Source organism: Phascolarctos cinereus, unplaced genomic scaffold (assembly GCF_003287225.1).
Source record: "Phascolarctos cinereus isolate Bilbo 61053 unplaced genomic scaffold, phaCin_HiC Scaffold_2;HRSCAF=192, whole genome shotgun sequence".
Classification (NCBI taxonomy): Eukaryota; Metazoa; Chordata; class Mammalia; order Diprotodontia; family Phascolarctidae; genus Phascolarctos; species Phascolarctos cinereus.
In genome coordinates, this window is record NW_027555625.1 from 26,841,088 (window position 1) to 26,861,633 (window position 20,546).

At 36.5% G+C, this 20,546-nt stretch overlaps 1 protein-coding gene across 1 annotated transcript in view; it reads left to right on the forward strand.

Moving 5' to 3' along the window:
- The window catches only part of LOC110218426 (catenin alpha-2), a 1,469,797-nt gene that overhangs the window by 306,363 nt on the left and 1,142,888 nt on the right, over positions 1–20,546 (forward strand). The window contains 1 exon segment of the mRNA XM_021001143.2: positions 6,493–6,688. Within this exon segment, the coding sequence (XP_020856802.1) occupies positions 6,493–6,688 (196 nt within the window).

The window sequence follows — 20,546 nt, forward strand, 5'->3', positions numbered from 1 at the left end:
GAAAAAGCAAGTGGTTGCAATGAAGTCAAACTTTCAAATCTGACTTTCCGTCTATTCTTTTTCCTTGCATGTAAAGGCCTGTGATTCCCTTGGTAGGGGTACTCCCCTTCATCAATGCTGCTCAATCTGATTTGTCTTGGTTTGCCTTGGTGGGAGTTGCTGTATTTGGGGGAGGGATGTTCGCTTGGTGCTTAACCTTAATCTAATCATGGTCCTCATTGAACCCAGCAGGATATTCTCCCTAAGTGGAAATACAGCTTGTTCATGGAGCTCTTTCTTGCTTGAGAGGCTCCAATAAAACCCCAGGACACTACAACCAAGGGTCACCTCCAAAACAAGACTGATCCTAGTAGAAGATTATTTTAAATGCCTGAAAATGTTGTTCTCTCAGACCTCTAAGTCTTCATTTTTCTATAAGTTATCTCATGCATGCCCCCATCAGGCTGTCTTAAGGTTGCCAGGGTTCCCATGCCTGTGGTTCAGCATCCATCTAACACTCAAAGTTCCTCCCCTGACACCCTGGGCAGTCACTTTATGCAGCCTGAATCCACCCAGACCTGCCATGCTACTCACAGGTAATCTTCATGCCTTCCCCCATGCTATCTGCTTCTTTAGTTCTGAGATCAGGAATAAGTCAACACACCCAATATACTCCATGGCCCACTCTTTTATATGTATTGTCTTCTTGCATCCTGGTATATGTATTCTCAGTCTTTGCACAGTTTCTGACAGGTAATGAGTGCTCCAAAAATTCTTTTCCATTCCATCCCCTATTTAATTAAAAATTAAAAGAAAAAACTTTTTAGTGTATTGACTGTATGGAGGGTTGGTTATTATGTGTGGTATAATTCAGTAGGAAAGAAAAGACAGATAAATGAGTTATTATTTTTAAAAGGCAATTTGATGATATACTAACCAATAATATTTAGTGACAGAGTTCTAATTTGTAAGCTTTTTATCCTTCTCTTGCACATTCTGCCAACAAATATTTCCAGCCCGTGTATCTTCTGAGCTTCAGTCATGCCTATCCGATTGCCAGCTGGGTATTTTACATTAGGCATCTCGTAGGTATCACAAACTCAATTAATTCAGAACAGACTTCGTCTAAAACTCTTCTATATCTGCTGGAGCTGCCACCATCCTTACAGCCACCCATGTTCACTACCTCAATGTCTTCTCTGAAAACTTCTCCTTGATCCTATATATCCAGTCATTCTCCAGGCATTATTGATTTTATGCTCACAACATAGCTCGAAAATGTCTCCATTCTTGCTGCTCATACAATCGCTGCCTCCATGCCCTTCCCCCACCCCCCAGTTCAGGACTTATCATCTGCCTGAACTATTGCAATATCCTCCTAATTGGTTTCCTTAACTGTATAGGCTGTTCACATTCCATTTTAGCCACGGCCCAGATGCCAAATTGATTTACCCAATCTGCAGTTAGAGTGTGCCACCCAAAAATCAGTAAATGACAGTAGCTCACTGCTTCCTCTAGAAGCTGTTTGGCATTTAAAGTTCTTTGCAGCTGGTGGGCTTATCCTGCTTGAATTCACAAGGCTGCCTTCAATCCTGGACACATCCACTTTAGGGTTGACACTCATTCACTGAGCTCAGGAAAGAATAAACACAAAAGGGGATGCTCAAGTTCAAGCTCAGGCTTGCTTAGAAAAGATGTGGTTTAGTTGCCACATGCTTGCAGCCATCTGATGGCCAGGATGCATGTCATTTTCTAGAGTAAAATATAATACGAAGTTCAAAGTTCAAGTTACCACTCTAAGTGACAATGTTAAATGTGCTAGATTAAGGGCCATTGGGTGTTGCTGTCCATTTGTTTCAGTCATGTACAACTCTTTGGGTTTCATGGCAGAGATGCTGGAGTGATTTGCTGTTTCCTTCTCCACCTCACTTTACAGATGAGAAACTGAGGCAAACAGGGTTAAGTGACTTGCCCAGGGTCACACAGCTAGTAAGTGTCCAAAGCCAGACCAGGCCAGATTTGAACTCATGAAGATGAGTCTTCCTGACTTCAAGCTGGTCACTCTGTCCACTGAGCTTTCTAGCCACACCAAAAGAGTCAGTGGACCTAGGTTCAAATTCTGACTTGTCATTTAACCTTTTTAAACCTCAGTTTTTCCAATATAAAATGAATGAGTTGAATTAGATAGCCTCTAACATCACTAAGGATACTATGACACTGTGAAATAGATTTTGAAATGCCTTGATAAGCGCAACATATTCATAATAGTTGAACTGATAAGCATTCTTAATTAAATAAGCTAATTAATAAAGTTTTGGAAACAGGACTTTAGTCTCTACTGTGTTATCCTGTGCTTAGAATCATTAGATTAATTCTGGCCAGTGTTGATTTGGCACTTAGGAATCTGGATAATGCACGTTTTGGATAACCCTCTTTGTTGTTAACACAGTGATTGTATTGGACACAATAATTAATTATGCTATATATCCTACTTCCTTGATTTGATTACTGTGGAAACTTTTCCAGTGTTGTCACTTTCATAGCTAATAGGGTTAATTTAGAAACCTAGTTTTCTAGTGCTAGTAATAAACTGAAAAAAAAATTGGGAAAATAAAACTCTGAACTACCTTGTCATATTGGTGAATATTGAATGGCATGGCTGTATGAGATCTAGGCTTGGATGCTATGGATAGAGCAGAATAACTGGTTGGAAAAAGAATCCTCCAGGAAATAGCATTCTCGTGATTGTAAGTCATTCATTAAATGAAATCAATTTATATCTCAGGTAGGTAATACTGGGTGAGTAAAAGTTTGAATAAAAAGACGCCTGCTATCAGATGGATGCCCATGTCTTTCCCATGAATTTATTACAGTGGAGGAATATGGTAGATTTTCAAAGATCACTCCCCAAAGCAGTTAAATGTTCTTTTTGCAAAATTTAAGTATATTTCAGGTTTGAAAAATCTTTATAGTTAAAATCTTATCTATAAGGAAATGTTACATGGCATTTAGCCAAGTCTTGAAAGATGTAATGAATTTTTTTTTAAGCATTTAAAGCTCTTGATTTCTTAGAATACTTCATTGAGATACTCTTTTAGTTTGGCAGACAAAAAGCGCAATGCTAGAGAATGAGAGATTTTCCAATTGTAATTGGAAGCATGATTTACAGTGTCCCACTTTCAGCAAGAATTTCTTCCCCCAATCTGCCTAAATCTAAGTGTCTTCTCTTTGAGACTACTTCCTATTTGTGGTAGGTGTGTATGTATGTAAATGTACATATAAATGTGTGTGTGTGTATATATATATATGTATATATATGTATATATATGTATGTTTATACACATACAAACACACACATATGTATGTATATATACCTACTCACATATACAGTATATAGACTATATATGTATACATATATACAATATATATGTATCCACATCTATAGTTTATTTACATTTGCATGTTGTCTCCCACATTAGATGTGAGCTTCATGAGGACAGGGATTGTATTTGTTTGTGTTTTATATTTGGTTTTGGTTTTCTTTTCTTTGTATCCCCAATGATTAGCATAGTGTCTGGCACTTAGCAGCCACTTAATAAATACTAATTGACTGATTGACTAGCACCAACTTGCCTTGCTTGTCCATTGATAAAAAAGAGGCCTATTTGTTATTTGAAAGAAAGGGTTTTATGGCTGAGGGGTGAGGGAGAAAACATGCCTGAGGGAAAAGGTTTATAAGGTAATTACTGAAGATCACTAAGAGAATGCAGGCCCTGTACTTGATGGGGGCTCTTAGTCATAAACACCTCTTGGAACAGTTGGCACTTAATAATGCTTACTGATTGATGGATAGAAAATATAAGCATCTAATAAGGAAAATCTGGACTATTTTTCTATGCTTATAGTGACCAAAAAGTTCGTAGTCACTGTGTAGTCTCCTTTCTTCCTACACGATTTGTAAGAGGGATCAGTTTTGACAAAGGCAATAATTGGTGCTTTGTCAATTGCATAATGCAGAGTCAGAAAAATCCTGCATGCAAATCCCCAACAGAAAATATTGACTCATTGTGTGACAATGAACAAGTCACTTGACTTAGTTTGCATTGTTCATGATAGAGTTTTACCTACCTCATGAAGGTGTTTAAGATACATTATATAACTTGCTTTCCAAACTTGAAAACACTACATGAAAGTTAGTTTTTATTTCATTCTCATCTTATATTCACTGGAGTTGAGAGAGCAGTGTCCTTGGGACAAGTTGCCATCCCTGTGTCTTTTTATGTTGAATGTTCAGCAGACTTGCACAGGCAGATAAAAGGATCGATTTTTATAATTGAATGAAAGTATTTTCATGCAGGCTCATCTTGTATAGATTCACTGAAAGCATTTTGGGGCAACTCTAGTAATGCTCGGGGATTTGACTTCATCCTATAGAATCTAAATGTGGAGTGCTTTTCTTTCTACATTGTTTAGAGGCAAATCATTTTTGATTTTTCGGTATATATATACTCAAGCACCTTTTTCTTGAACTTTTATTCGGCAGTGTTACATCTACAGGATTTTTGATTGGGCATATCACTACCTTTTAATATTCTAAATTATTTGTAGTACTGTTTTCTCTCCTATTTGATACTTAAATCTTAATACTAGCTATTTATTCTTTCCTGTAACAATGAAAATTCTTTCCTATAATATTGACCCCCAACCCAATATTGGCTATTTCTCAGTTTGTTATTCTAGACATATAATGTAATTCTAGATATAATTAAAGTTTTCTTTTCTAGTTTTGTTTATCATTTGTGGGAGCCAGTAGAGTGGAAAGAGCACAGTCAATTTTTTGGAGTCAGCAGATCTGGATTCCAATCTTGGCTCTGCTACTTTCAACACTGGGCAACTCTCTTCAGATTTCTAGGCCTCATTGTCCTCTTTTGTAAAAATTGGGGTAGTTGGACTAGATCAACACTAAGTTCTCTTCCATCTCTAAGTCCCTGATGCTCTGAAGTGGCCTGCTAGTAAAGACTTTCACTAATACCTTGATTTGACTTGTAAGAGTCAAAGTACTTTACTTATAGGAATCATCATTTCAGATATCTGCCAGTAAAAAATATTTTATCATTAAATCAGGAAAAAGGCCCATAGATAAAACACAATCTCAATACCATGGGAAAGAGACTGATTAACAGTGTAAAATTATTGTTGTCCCTGATTTTTGGTAAACAGAATGTTAGCAAAATTACTGATAGGTAAAAAGCAAAACTAGCAGACATCACTTTCAGAATTCCTTGTAAAATGATAGATGGATGCATCGAAATCACTTCTGATTGGAAACATAGGCAATTGTCTGCCTTGATTTGCTCTTCCTGGACATCATTCACTGGCACCATTACCCTAATCACATGCATGTCCTTGATTTAAGGAGTGATTTTGTTTGTTACAACACCAACATGTTTCTAGTGTTTCTAAGAATTAAAAAATTTATAATCCTATCTTTAAAACAACTAACCCACCAGATTGCTTAATACCAAAATACAGTTGAAAAGATTGGTGAACTTGAACAGGACAGTCCCATTTGGGCCAACAAGAAAATTCAAAATCTCACATTTTTTGGATCTCTGAGCTAAGAATATAAGCAAAAAGTTGAATTAGTATTTATCTCAAGGTATAGTCACAGCATTTTATTTTAATAAGCTCACTTCAGATAGGCATAAGGTAGGGACCTCTGATTTCATTAGTAAAATAGAATTATCTGGCATATTTGAGATATGGTAGGTAAATTGTTTTAAAGTTTGAGCATTTGCCAAATGATCATTTGCTGCTCCCACTGCTGGTTTCTAGTCTGTGTGTCCAGGAGCTAAGTAATTCAGAGACAAATTCAAATTTATATTTGAAAAGCAGTATGTTATAGTGGATAGGGTGAGTCAGAAAGACTTGGTTTCAGATCCTACCTAAAACACTTATTAACTGCATAGATCCTGGGTAAGCCATTTCATTTCTCATCGTCTTAGTTTCATCATCTAAAAATAAGAGGCTTGGACTCCATGGGCTTCTAAAATCCCTACTATCTCTAAAAGTAAGCAAATAAAATACAAACCAGAAATAACCATATGATTTGATCAGTTTCTGTGAGTGTCTCATCCTATTCAAACAATATAAGTAAAAACTTATCTGGGATTAGGACCAAATGATACTTTCCATGCCCTCAGTAAAGGCCTGACTGTATTTGGCACCACCCCCACCCTGAACCTTTCCATATGTTCTGTTTGGTGAAAAGCTGTCTATTTACTTGCTAATGCATAGGTTTCTCTACTTTCCATTATATATATATATATATATATATATATATATATATATATATATATATATGTATGTATGAGAATAGGCAAGATAGTCCAAATGAAGTAATGTATTAAAGATAGCCTCTGTTTTAATTTTAGATTATGCAGTGATGACATGTAGAATTTCTGTAATGCTCTATGTAATTATTTTAAAGCATCTTAATTCTTATTTTTATAGGTGACAACCCTGGTCAATACAAGCAACAAGGGGCCATCAGGGAAAAAGAAAGGACGATCTAAGAAAGCTCACGTGTTAGCAGCATCTGTGGAGCAGGCTACCCAGAATTTCTTGGAAAAAGGTGAACAGATTGCTAAAGAAAGTCAAGATCTCAAGGAAGAACTGGTCACTGCTGTAGAGGATGTGCGCAAACAAGGTACATTGAATTAAGTTCCAGCAGGGCATCTGTTTAATTTCTAAATGATAAAATTTCCTCCAAGAACAATGCATCCTTGCTAAAATACCTGGAAACTTTTTTTTTGCTCAATCAGCTGCTCATACCTTTTCACACAGTCTATGGGTATCACCTTTGGAGTTTCCAGAATTCAGGATCAAGATAGATATTTTTAGTTGCGATCATATAGCAATGCTGCAAATTTGTCTTGGTCACAATGACTTCATAATCTTGAGCTCTATTCCCTAAGGCTATGTCTGTCCCTGGATTAAAGGACAATTGAACAAGCACCTTGGCTGAAAGATTCCAGTCTGCTAGGATTTCATGAGCCAGCACTTTATTGTAGGAGGTAGAGAAAGAGGTGGCTTAATCCATTAAATGGAATTTTTAAAAAAATGAAGAGAGCTAAACAGGACATGTACTCATGGATTGTGGTGATTAGAGATCATGAGATTTGAAGCTGTCTTGGACCTGCTTTCAAATCCTGCATCTTTCACTTGCTAGCTGAGTAACACTTCATTTTCTGTAGGCCTCAGTTTCCTCATCTTTAAAATGAGGAGTAGGGGTTGACTACATGGCCTCTGAGGTCTTTTAATCTTGTATTGATCTTTTTTTACTTTGTTTCTATATTCACCCAGTTCTGATCCTGAACTGTCTTTGATATTAATTTGAAACAGATTTTATCTATATGAAACACTGGAGGCATCCTACGTGGTATAACTTGCTTTGGGCTTCCCATCTCTGAGAATGTCTCTGCCTAAGGTTGTCTCTGCTGGCCAGGCAAAATCTCAGGGATGTATAATCTCAACACTGAGACCAAGAGGAATGCTGTGGACTATGTCATACCATGTGCCAAAAGAGGATCAATAATAAAATCTTCAGTGTAGAACTAGATGGAACCTTTGGAGACCATTGAGATTTTTTTTTATAGATGAGGAAATTGAGGTGCAAAGTGATTAGATGATTTGCCCAGGGTCACACATTTTATTACATGTTTGATAGAATTTGAACTCAACTCTAGACTGCAAGCTTTCTATCCACTATGCTATCTACCCACATCAACACTTCCTAACACCAAAACTCCTTCCCCAACAGAACAGTGACTACAAATACCCATTTTGAGTATTATGATACTGAGTTGTGAGGAGATTTTGCCCCATTTCTGAAGAAAACTGGGCTGACATATTGATCTGTTAGTCAGACTAGAGCTAGATTGGTGTCAGAGGTGGCAATTGTGGTAGATGTAGAACCAATAAAGCAAAGATTTAGGTTACACGTAGGAAAATATAGCCATCATAGTTAGTTGCGTCTATATTTATATGTGAAAATAGATACAGATATAATACCAGTTATGTAGGAAATAATTCAAGTATTACTCCCATTTTATAGATGTGGAAACTCAGAAAGGTTAAGTGAGATGGAAGAACTGAGATTTGAATCAATCTTTTGACTTCATTATACTCCGTCTCATGTAATGAATATCAACTTGGGTACCCGACAAATTGGGTAATATGTGGTTTGGCAAGGGCTGGTAAACTAAAAGGAACTAATGATTCTGGTTATTGCCCAGGGAATTCCACCAGTGGGCAAACAGAGGACGTCTGTATAGGTGGGTGGCTTATAAAGGAATATAGTAGTAGTAACAGAGAGAAAATGGTATATATGCTGTTCATAATTGCACAGTTGGTGATGAGGAGATTGGTGACCTGGCAGGCAGGGGGAATACAGTACCCAGATAGCCAAATAGTAGGCAGAAATATGCCAAGAAAGATGTCAGGGAAGTCCAGTAGTAGAAAGCTCAATAGAGAGTTGTGTCTTGACAACATGGTGGCGGGCATTGGAGTATGGGCAAGTGGTTGTCATTGAATGTGTGGTAGTAGACAGCAATCATAGGTCATTGAGTTCAAGATGTTACTCTGATCTTTGTGAGTATTATTGAGAGGAATTCAGCCAGGTGACTTGGTGGACATAGTGCTGGGCCTAGAGTCAGGAAGACCTGAGTTCAAATTTGGTCTCAGACACTTACTGGCTGGGTGACCCTAGACAAGTCACTTTACCCTGTTTGCCTCAGTTTCCTCATCTATAAAATGAGCTGGAGAAAGAAATGGCAAACCACCTCAGGATTTTTGCCAAGGAAACCCCAAATGGGTTCACAAAGAGTTGGACAAAACTGAACAACAACACATTGAGAGGAAGTTAAGTGTCCAGGTCTGTGGATCAAGATACGCAGCCATTTAGCAGAAGCCAGAGAATGAGGTGTGATTATAGATCATCAGAATCCGAAGTCCAGCTACTAGAAGAATTGGGACTTAAAATCAATGTAGGTCCAAAATCAAGAGTTTCTTAGTATGCCAACTGAGCTGTGGATTCATTGATCTTTGTATTATCCCTGCCTAGGACCCAGATTAATTTCAGAGGCTGGGAAAGACTTCATCCTACAGATGGGGCTTAAGAGTCCCAAAACAATAATGTAGGGTCAGAGATGACCAAACCTGGTCATTTTAATTAAAGATGGAAGGAAACTTCAGGAACTGTATGTAAAGTATCACAGTCTTAGTTTTTGTCAATCATGCTGGGACAATAAGGTTAGTAGAAGTAATGGGGAAGCTCAGCATGAAATTCACAAAACAATAAGTTTAACATTCTCCAGTGGGGATCCCTTGTAGCAAAGTAGAGGATTTTTGAATCCCAGTAAAGGACTCAGTGGAAAAAATGAGCCCCAAAGTGATGACACTATGTAGGTAAATAATTGTGAAAATTCAGTGAGAGCCCAAGTACCAGAAAGTACAAATGTCATGCAAGGTATCAGAAGAGATAAGGATATTGGAAATACACACACATCCAAATGTGTATAAACCTAATTTATAGAACCAAATAGAAAACACACACACACACACACACACACACACACACACACAAATGGTTTTAATGCAGTGGAGTAGCTCATTATATGCTCCAGCTTTTGGTAAAGGTGCTTGAGCAAATAATTCTGTTTCAAATGTTTTCCCCTCTTAATTAGGCATTTAACTCACTAACTGAATTCTTCAAAGCGAGCAGAAATAACTTTTAACAGATAATTCTTATTCATCAGTGTTCTTTTTGAAAAGGAAGAGCACAGTAGTCAAGAAGAAAGCAAAGAAGGCCATGATGATTTACTAATTGGCAAAATATTTTTGGCATAAAATACAAATTGTATCAGATAGAATGAGGTCATGATTAACAATACGAGAGAAACAGACAAATAGGGAGTGAAGAAGGAAGGAAGGAAGGAAGGAAGGAAGGAAGGAAGGAAGGAAGGAAGGAAGGGAAGGAAGGAAGGAAGGAAGGAATGAAGAAAGGAAGGAAAGAAAGAAGAAAAGAAGGAAGGAATGAAAGAATGAAGGCAACAAGATAGACTGAAAGGAAGGAAGGAAGGAAGGAGGAGGGAAGAAGGGAAGGAAGAAAGAGGAAGAGAAGGAAGGAAGGAGGGAGAGAAGGAAGGAAGGAGGAAGGGAAGGAAAGAAGGAAAGAAATTAAGAGAGGGAATGGATCTAGTGAGTAGTGATAAAAGATATGTTAGCAGGAGGCCTGCATTAAAGAAGAATTTAATTTAATAAAATGGAATAGACCACTCCAGGCTACATCTCTTGATATACTGTGCCATATTCTAATGTTGTGAGAATTTCCCAAGCTTCTTTGAGTTCTGTTTAGCCTGTGGGATTTGACGTGCCCATATGATAGTTTATCTGGCCAGCATTTACATGGCTCACTGCACATATTTTTATAATGATTTCTTTTCTTAAGTTGAATTTTCAAGAATGTAGCATATTCACTTAGGCCAAGGAAAACACTGTGTGAAATATTAATACTATATGCTTGTTTTGGTGAATCTGCGATGTCATTAATGTGATCCATCAAGGTGCTACAGATTGTAACTCTACCCCATGTAACACTTTGGGTTTGGGTAGGCTCTGCCAATTTGTTATCCCACTATTCTAATGTGTAACTTGGATGCCTTTTTTCTAGTCATGTAACTCTTTGATGGCAACCTTTCTTTAAAAGATCTTAAAAGGCTGAACAATTAGGACGAATCTAATAAGGTGAAGTTTAGTAGTGGTAGCTAGTGGTTTACCCTGGAAATCAAGAACTTGATAACACAGAAACAACATGGGAGAGTTATGGTTAGATGCCAATTTACCTGAAACACATCTGGTGAGAGGAATCGTAAACTCAATAGAACTCATCAGTATCATATGACTGCCCCAAATATAAATGGGGTCTTGGACTGCATTGAGAGAGGCATAGCTTCAAGGAATTAGCATGTGATTGTCCTACTAGACCAGGGATTCTTAGCTTTGAATAAATGAACTAGATAAATTTCAGTGGATATGCAAATTTTTGGCAGGAAAACAAAAGCCTTGTTAATTTTAATATAATTAATTTCCTTTGTAATCCTAGGTATTTCATTTGATGCATCTGAAAACATCCTTCTGAGAAGGACTCTGGGGGTTTCACCAGATGGCCTAATGTGTCCATAATGACAAAAAGTTTAGGAACATCTGCTCTAGATTCTGTGTGGCCAGCACATCTGGAACATAATGGTTGGTTCCACAATTTATGAAGGCCATTGATTGATCAGTTCCTAGCCTAATACCTGTTGTATAGTAGATGCTCAATAAATGTTTCTTGATTACTTGATGTGTTTGCAGAATAGTGCAACTGGAATACTAAAGGATCTCTAGTCTGTGTATATATATATATATGTATGTATGTATGTATGTATCACATAGAGGTCAAATGAGGGAACTGCGGATTTCTAGCCTGGAGAGGAAACAATTTATGGAAGATGTGATATCAATTTCAAGTACTTGAAAAACCCTCATGGGACAGAGGGATTAATGATGCTTATTTGGCTTGACCCCAGCGGTCAGAATTAGTATCAATAACTAAAACTGCAAGGAGAAAAGTTTATATTTAAGGAACATGTTTATAATAATTCTGGTACCTCAAATTGCAATACAATGTCAATCTTCCTGGGCTAAATGCCCTTTTGTTGGGTTTGTTTTAGCTGGAATATGGGAGGGGGGATGGATGGATTAGATGACCATCGAGGTTCCTTCCACCTCTGAAATCCTATGATTCTATGATGCTTTGCCACATCTCCTAGGCAGTTCTTCATTGGTAACATGCTGAAGCATCCTCATGCCAACCAAGAAACTTTCTGTTGCTATTCAGTGACATGCAACTATGATTCTTTGGAGACTGTGTTATTCTATGACCTGAAGCCAAAGTGCATTCCCTAAAGAATACTGATGTTCAAAAAGACGAGTCTTTGTTTCAGAGAGAAGCTTGGTATCATTCATAGCACTGAACAATTTCCCAAAGGCAACCCAGTCTTCTATCTTACTTTGAAAGTTTGGGTCAGGCTCATTGTCTAGGATATAAGTACTGAATGACTCACTCTGTTGGATATCTGTCACAACGCACGTTGCAATGTGCACAAAGGCATTTTTTCATCCACTTGATTTTTCTTTTGTGAATAGTTAGGCCAAACTCTTCAGTGTGATTTTATAGCTCATCTAAGACCCTGTTCCACGTTCACAGACTTGAAGTACCTCAATCTTGTGATCTATATAAAACTCTAATATCTGGATAACTTCATTGTCTATAGGGATTCCTTCAGTTTGCACTCTGATGAATATGTAGTACAATAAAAAGTCCCTGTGAGCAAATATATGCCTTTTTTCTTTTCCTCAGTTCGCGTTACTCATCGTAGGTTTATCCTTGAGTTTTCTCATCTATAAAGTTAGGAATATAGACTAGACTTAGAGCCATGACCAGAAGGTTACTGCAAAATATTATTTCTTTTGTTTCATCTTCCAAGAAATAGTTTCTGATTTTTTACATATGCATGAAGAACATTGTGTTGGAAGACAGCCATGAAGGTAACAGTGTACTCTACCAAAACAAATTACTTTTTATAGTAACAAAAAATCAATACAAGGGGAATCTTATTTTTTTTTCTTTTTCAGTCAATTGTATAACTGTTACCATTTCATTCATGGTGGGATATTGTCTGTAAAAGGCATGCCTTCCTTTCTCACACCTTGATCATTGATGCACTTGAAAATAGTGTATATTCCAATGGTAATTGTTTCACAGAAATGCAAAGTCCATTCATGGATTAGTATTTATGGGTATCATCATAATCATGCTCACTTTTTCTTTCAGAAATTATAATTTCTACTTTTTCCACGAGTATTTAGTACCACTTCTCATTCACGGATGTTGCGAATTAATCTTTTCATGCATTTAAAATTGTGTTTCCTCCTGAATGAACCACTTCTCAAATATCCCCTTTGCAAGAGGCCTTACTTACCCAGTCTTCTCTCACCCCCCCCTTACTATTATTCTCTCTGCCTCTCTCTCTGAATAGGTGTCCACTGGTGGTGTTTACATGTTGTCTCACCTACTAGAATGTGTGCTTATAGAGGGCAGAGACTTGTTTTTGTTTCTCTTTGTATCCCGAGCACTTAGTCCAGTGACTGACACTTAGTAGTGTTCCATGAATGTTTGTTGTTGGTGATGATGATGTTATCATCATTTGTAAAGTTCAGCTTCTTTGCAAATCTTTATTTCCATATCTACTTTCTCACGCAGCACATCAAGAATCATTTTTGCCCCCAAAATTGGTGCTGAAAGAGAATTTATAAAATAAATCTTGATAGTTATTTTTCTTTTTTAATTTCTTTACGTTTTTGTTTAAATACTGTCAGGATGATCTGGTTTAATTATCACGTCAAATATTCTGTATACATACTTTTCTTTTCATTAATGCATTGTTGTTGTTAGTGAATACTGCTTATTATTTTTCTGCCATCCTCCTGCATGAGATTTCCACAAATGAGTTTATATTCTAAATTGATTTGTCTCCTTCTTGTGATTGATTTAAAATGTATAAACTTTGTTAGGAAGTGTAGTTGTCCACGTTAATATTTGTTACTCCATCTATTTCCCATTTGTCAGTGTCAACAAGTTGTTTAAATAGGTCAGTTGAAGGTTCTTGCAGTTCCTATTATCTTTTATTAAGTTCTATTTTGATATTGATCTTTGCCCTAATAATTGTTTAGTGCATCTCACTGTTCAGAATTGATTCAGAAATGGCATCCATATCAGTTACTAATAATTTCTTCTCTATTAAAAAATACTTAATTTTATCTTTGTGTATGGCATTATTAGGTGCTTATCATGACCAGTATCACTGAAGAAAGTACTAAACATAGTCACAGTGCTTCTGTATGACATTAATTTCTCTCATTTCTTACTCCTGAACCATGTTTTTACAGATGCTAGATGGTACAGTGAAGAAAGGATTGTACCTAAGTTCAGAAAGTCCTGAGTTCAAATTTAGCCTCACATGCTTACTAGCGGTATAACCCTAGGCAAGTTACTTAACCTCTGTCTAACTCAGTTTCCTCTTATGTAAAACAGGGATAAAAATAGCATCTACCTTCCAAAGTTTTTATGAGATGTGTTTAAATTCTTTTCTAAACCTTAAAGTGCTACATAAATACTAGTTATTGCTGTTGATATTACTATGATTATTTTCTTACAAATGTCTCTCCTCTATGCTCATTGTTTCAATAAAGTCAAACACAATTAAAGTTGATAATGGTGACGATAATAATAATTGGATAGTAACTAGCATTTATATGGCCCTATAGGGTTTTCAAAGCACTTTAAAAATATTCCCTCATTTTATCTTTTATTTTTTAAGAAATTTTTAAGAGAGTTGAAGAGATGTGAAAATTATTTCTGAAAGAAGTTAAGGGACTTGATCAGCTTCACCCAGTTAGTGAATGTGTGGGGCTGAATTTGAACTCAAATTTTCCTGACTACAAATCCAACACTACCCATTGGACAGCCTAGTTTCCTCTTAAACCTTAATTTAATCTTCAGAGTCTTATCAAATTCATCATAGAATGTCTTGACTTTTTCTTCCACAAGTGGTATTAGCTCAGTCTTCCAATTACTTTCATGTGGGTGTTTTTGAAAATATTTGTCATGACCACTGCAACATGAAACGATCAATTGTCCATGACATGATTTGAGTGCTTTTTGGATGTATGATACAAACCATCTGCACTAATTTGTTTATTTGACCCTTCAAGGAGATCCTGTGAGCTTTGCTTCCATTTGTCTGTAATCTGGCCTAATACTTGCCTTTTTATGTCCCACAAGCTAAGAATGATTTTTACATTTTGTATTGGTCCACAGTTTGCCAACCCCTGATTTAGAGCAAGAAAGTAAGGATTTCTATTAGTGTGTCTAGTTATTCACTGGGCAAGCATCTCAATTAGGGTGCCAACAACAAAGGTAATATTTATAGATAGTTAGAGCATCTGCTGCTTGTTTTTTTTTTTCCTACCACTCAGTCACTGCCACTGCACAAACATATGGGATCTACATGGTTCTGAAAGCTGTTCTGTATTTGTCCTTTTTTAATGGATTGCCAAAGTCTGAATTCATCATTATGTGGTCAGCTTTCTGGTGATTAGCTTCTCTGTTCTTAACTAGATTGGTTCTGGGAATGAAGATAGAACCTGGGAGAGCTTTAAGGTGGTTATTTTGCATCGATATGTTTTTTTTTTTAAAGGAGCACCCAATTCTAATCTCAATTCTGGGAATGAAGATAAAACGTCAGGGAACTTATGTTGGCTGTCATAGCCTCTAAGAACTCCAAGACAACTCCACACTGTGATGAGGAAAGATTCAAGGAAGTGTTTGTATTGTATTATTAGGCCACAACCAAATGGCATTTTCAGTTTTTTAAAGTTTCTCTGTGGTGTAGTATGGTCTTGGCCACCTTGTATATTTTATTTTCCAACACACTGCGGAAAACCACTGTTCCTTCTGTGCTATAGATGGACACCCTGTAATGTTTAGATTGATGGGACACTGTATCCATCCCAGGAATCCAATTTTTATGCTGATTTTTTTCAAGGTTATTTTCCAAAATGCTTCCTTCCATTTTTAACTTATTCTTATTTTTTTAAACAAATTGAACCCTCTTTCTGTTGCCTAAATAAAATGTTTCCTCCATCATCTGTTGCATTAATGTAACATCAAAGCATCCACTAGGCTTCTGTTTGGGCTTGTTTTTTAATGGCAGTTGGGGAAATGTTTCTTTGCATCTTGCTGTGCTCTTCTATATGCACATCATGGTGCCTCCATACAACAGTAATCAAACAGATTGTTTCTGAATTACTGAATCCCAGCCTTTAAAAAGAAACCACAGAGGCAGCATTGGATGTTTTTTATATAATTAGCATTCTGTGCTGCTTGGGGAGCATTTGCCTTAATGTAGAAATTTTTAAGGCTTGATGGTTCAATAATTTGATTTTCTGAAAATTGAGCTTGGAGGGTCAACTGTAAGAATGAACATAGTTTTTGGAGAGATAATTGAAGAGCCTTTGAAAGGGCTTCATAATATAGTTGATGATTGAGTTAGATCTGAAGGGCCACTTGAATAATTAGAGCAGAGAATGGTAGAAGTAGGCCACGTAAATTTTCCTTTGGGCCAAAAGAAACTCCCATTGCCTTTTATGAGAGTGGTGTCTGGAGTTGGGCAAAATGATGTAGTATGCATCCTCATTATAAGCTCCCCTTCTACAAGTCACAAAGCTGAGCCTTCCACATCAGAAAAAAAATACTTCTAGCCATAAATAACAACCTCCTTAAGATCTGCCATACCCATGAGTGTTCCCTACATTCATTGATAAGGATTTAAGAAGACCTGCTTACTCCTGAACTCAATCTATCTGTGACTAATTTGTTATAATTGATTTATAGATGTTACCCTTCATTTCTTCATAATCATATACCTCCAGTTCCTCCATCATTGATCATAATTTCAGATTATATTTGTGCCACAGCCTATTAGGAAGTCTTGCAAGTTTCAAGACTTTTTTGGACCTTCTATTATTCGATGAAATAAATGCGCAAATTTTGCGTTGGTTGCATTTTCTAATAGCTTTCATATAAAACTTTTTCAAATTATAGCTTTTTGTGTAAAGGTTTATTCAGCTTTCTGGTTTCTTTCTACATGAGTGTGCTGCCTGATGTTTTTGAACTCAACACTTCGTGAATGTTTTTCTTATTTTTATTTCTAATTTTTTTTTAGGCAATTGAGGTTAAGTGACTTGCCCAGGTCACACAGCTAGTAAGTGTCAAGTGTTTGGTCTGAGGCCGGATTTGAACTCAGGACCTCCTGACTTCAAGGCCAGTGCTCTATTCACTATGCCATCTAGCTGCCCCTCTTATTTTTATTTTTAATGAATCCTTTCATATGAAACCCAGATATAGGATACATATAAATAATTGTCACTTTGGTGTTAGGAGTATCTCTACCTACTCACCCAACCCCAACCTTGCATATAATTTTGGATGGTTAGGTTTTAATAGAGGGCAAATTTTGATTGGCTCTTGAATTCACAGTATCACTTCTTCCATGGGTATGCTGCCTTTTCACCTTGATTTTAAGGCTCTTAAAAGCAAGGACCATGATGCCTATTCTCTGTGACCCAAACCATAGAGAACTTTCTGCTGGTCTTAGCTCAAAGCAGTAGGACAGGAATCGTTGAGTTGAGTTATGGTACTGTCAAAAAGTCATGCTGCTTTTAGGACACCTACAATCTATGTGGAATTAGAGTTAGATTCTTACATCTTCCCCCTATCCAAGTCACCAAGCTGAGCTTTCCAAATGAGAGAAATATTTCTGCCATCGCCATGAATGCTTCCTATACTTACTGATACGGATCCAAGAAAGCCTACTTACTCCTTAACCCACATATTTGTGACTAATTTTTATAGTTGATTTATAAATGCCATCCTTTCACTTAATCTCTTTTTCCTTAATTTTTATATTTGTTAGATAAGAATAATAGTATCTTAACTCATAGGACTGTTTTGAGGAGCAAATGAGCATTGTATGTACATTCTGTAGCTAAAATATTTTTACTAGTTTAGAGTTGTTTATAAAATGTGATATTTATAAGTTTCTATTAAATGAATATATAGCCTATTTCATGACATTCTTTGAATTAGTAACGTGCTTTATTCTTTAATAATAACTAACTTTTTGTAGTGCTTCTCTGCAAAGTGCAAAGAACTTTATAATCATTATCTCATTGGATCCTCACAATAACCCTAGGGGGTAGGTGGTATTAATAATCCTATTTTACAGATGAGATAGCTGAGGCAAACAGAGTTAAGTGACTTAATCTAAGGTCACAGAGCTAGTAAGTAACTAAGGCTAGATTTGAACTCATATCTTCCCTGACTCCAGGTCCTTTAGAAAGAAGATGCTAGGAATCATAGGGTTTTAGAGCTGAAAAAAAAAACAAACCTTAGAGACAATTTGGCTTAACCATGTCATTTTACAGATGAAGAAGCTAAGAATAAGAGGTTGAGACAATTGAACTTATATAGAAGTATAAATCAGCATCTTGGCTGAGTGTATAAAGAGGGTTGGGCAGTTGAATGTTGCTAAGACTGTATAGTGGTCAGAAAATCCCTGCCCATTAGAAAAACACTGTTGCATTTTGCTACCAGGGAAATCTGCTCAATCTCTAAGGAACCACGTGGAGGAAAATGAAAAGACTTAATCCAATTATTACTTCCAAATTGGATTTCTAAGGAAGTGAAAACCAGAGGGACAAGCATTGAATAGGTGCAATTATAGTTCCTAAAATGAATGAAAAGTGAGATACCCCCAGGAGGATGGCTGAATTACAGGTAATGTCTTAATTTAACTTCTTTTTTGTTACCACAAACTCACAAGAAATCTAACAAATAAAAAAGCAACAAGTGAAAGGAAGGATGGAAAACTTTACAAGAACCCCAAACCCCAATAGCTAAAGAAATGAATACACAAAAATAGACCTCCTAAAACACTGAGTAAACATGATGAGGGAAAAAATGATTTGAGGATCCCTAGAAATAAAAAAATGTTCTGACCACTACAATGAGGACCCAGAAAAGAGAGTAGAATTGCAAGATCCTTAAGAGTGATTTAAAGGCTTAATAAAAGAATTAAAGGAAGAAAAAGAGAGTGAATCTAGGGCTTTTAAAGGGCAAAAAATAAGTAACACAGTTGAAGCTAAAACATTTTATTAAAGTAAATGCTTTGAAAAAGGGCAACTAGGTGGCACAGTAGATGTAGTGCCAACCCTGGAGTCAGGAGGATGTGAGTTCAAATCCAGCCTTGGACACTTTACTAGCTGTGTGAGCTTGGGCAAGTCATTTAGACCTGTTTTCCTCGGTTTCCTCAATTATAAAATGATCTGGAGAAAGAAATGGCAAAACACTCCAGTATTTGGGGTCATAGAACTTATATAGAAGTATAAATCAGCATCTTGGCTGAGTGTATAAAGAGGGTTGGGCAGTTGAATGTTGCTAAGACTGTATAGTGGTCATAGAGATTTGGACATGGCTAATTGATTAAACAACAACTTTGAAAGAGAAAATGAAAAATTTTTATCGCCAAAATTTAATTTAAAACGCCAATGTATAAAAATAAATATTAGTACATAGACAAAACATAGAAAAATTAGATGGGCATATGAAGGCCCTGTAGACCACGTCAAGTATCCTTGAAGACATAGTTCACTGAGAAAAATTTAAGAAGCATTGTTCTTCCAGAATCTTACACATGCAGAAACATACATATACATGTGAAAAAAATGCCAGGATGCCATATTTCAGGAAATTATACATGATAAGTTGCCCAAAAGTATTAAACTTGCAGGGGAAATGTTTCCCAAAGTAATTCACATCCCCAAGAGAGAGGAATCTCAGATTTAACTCAGCCAGAAAAACAGTTGCCAAATTCCCAAACTTCAAGGAGAAAAGACAATCTTTCATGTGTCCAGAAGACAGATACCTTATCGAGGAACATCGACTCAAATCACGCCAGACTGTCTTTAAGAACATAAAATGAACAAAAAGGCTAGAAAATATATTAAAACACAAAGGAAAATGGCTTCATCTCAAGCAAAATATAATCTGGATCTTTTCTGTGAGTAGCTAGTAGCAATATCAAAAAATCAACAAGCCCTAAACAGGAGTCATTCTTTTCTCTTTCAAATCCTCCCTTTATACTAATTTACTGATTTCATACTAACTTACAGATTTCCGTTAAGGACATTAGTCAATCAACAATCAACAATTAAGCATTTTAAATGTGACAGATACTAGTTGCTACCATCTGCCAAGTTTAGAACCCCACAGTTATCCTCACTCCACTGTCCCTCATGTTCATAAACCATCAATTTCCAAGATTCATTGAATCTACTTCTACAGCATCTTTTCTATATTTTTCCCTTCTCTTCTCATATAGCCAGCATCCTAGAACAAATGCTCATCAACTCTTGCCCAGACAATTGCAATAAAATCCAAATTGGTTTCCTCAGCCATCAGTCAACCCCCTTTTCCATCTATCCTCACAGGTGCCAACATTTCTAAATCACAGGTGTCACCATTTTTCTCCTGTGTCCAAAAAGAGTAAATAATTACATGCTAACTCTAGAATAAAATGCAAACTCGCCTATATTTAAAAACATTTAATAATCTGATTCTTACTCATATTTCTAGACTTAATTTACATCATTCCCCACCCCACCCCCATACTTTCCATTCAACCCATCCTCCTAGTTCTCTTTCCAGCAGTGACATTGCTTCTCCCATTTCTATCCCCTTGAAAGGCATTGCCATGATAATAATCTTCTTCACCACTATTTCTTAGAATTCCTACTCTTCAAGGCTTTATTAATGTCCTGTAATCTACATGAGACCCTGTATC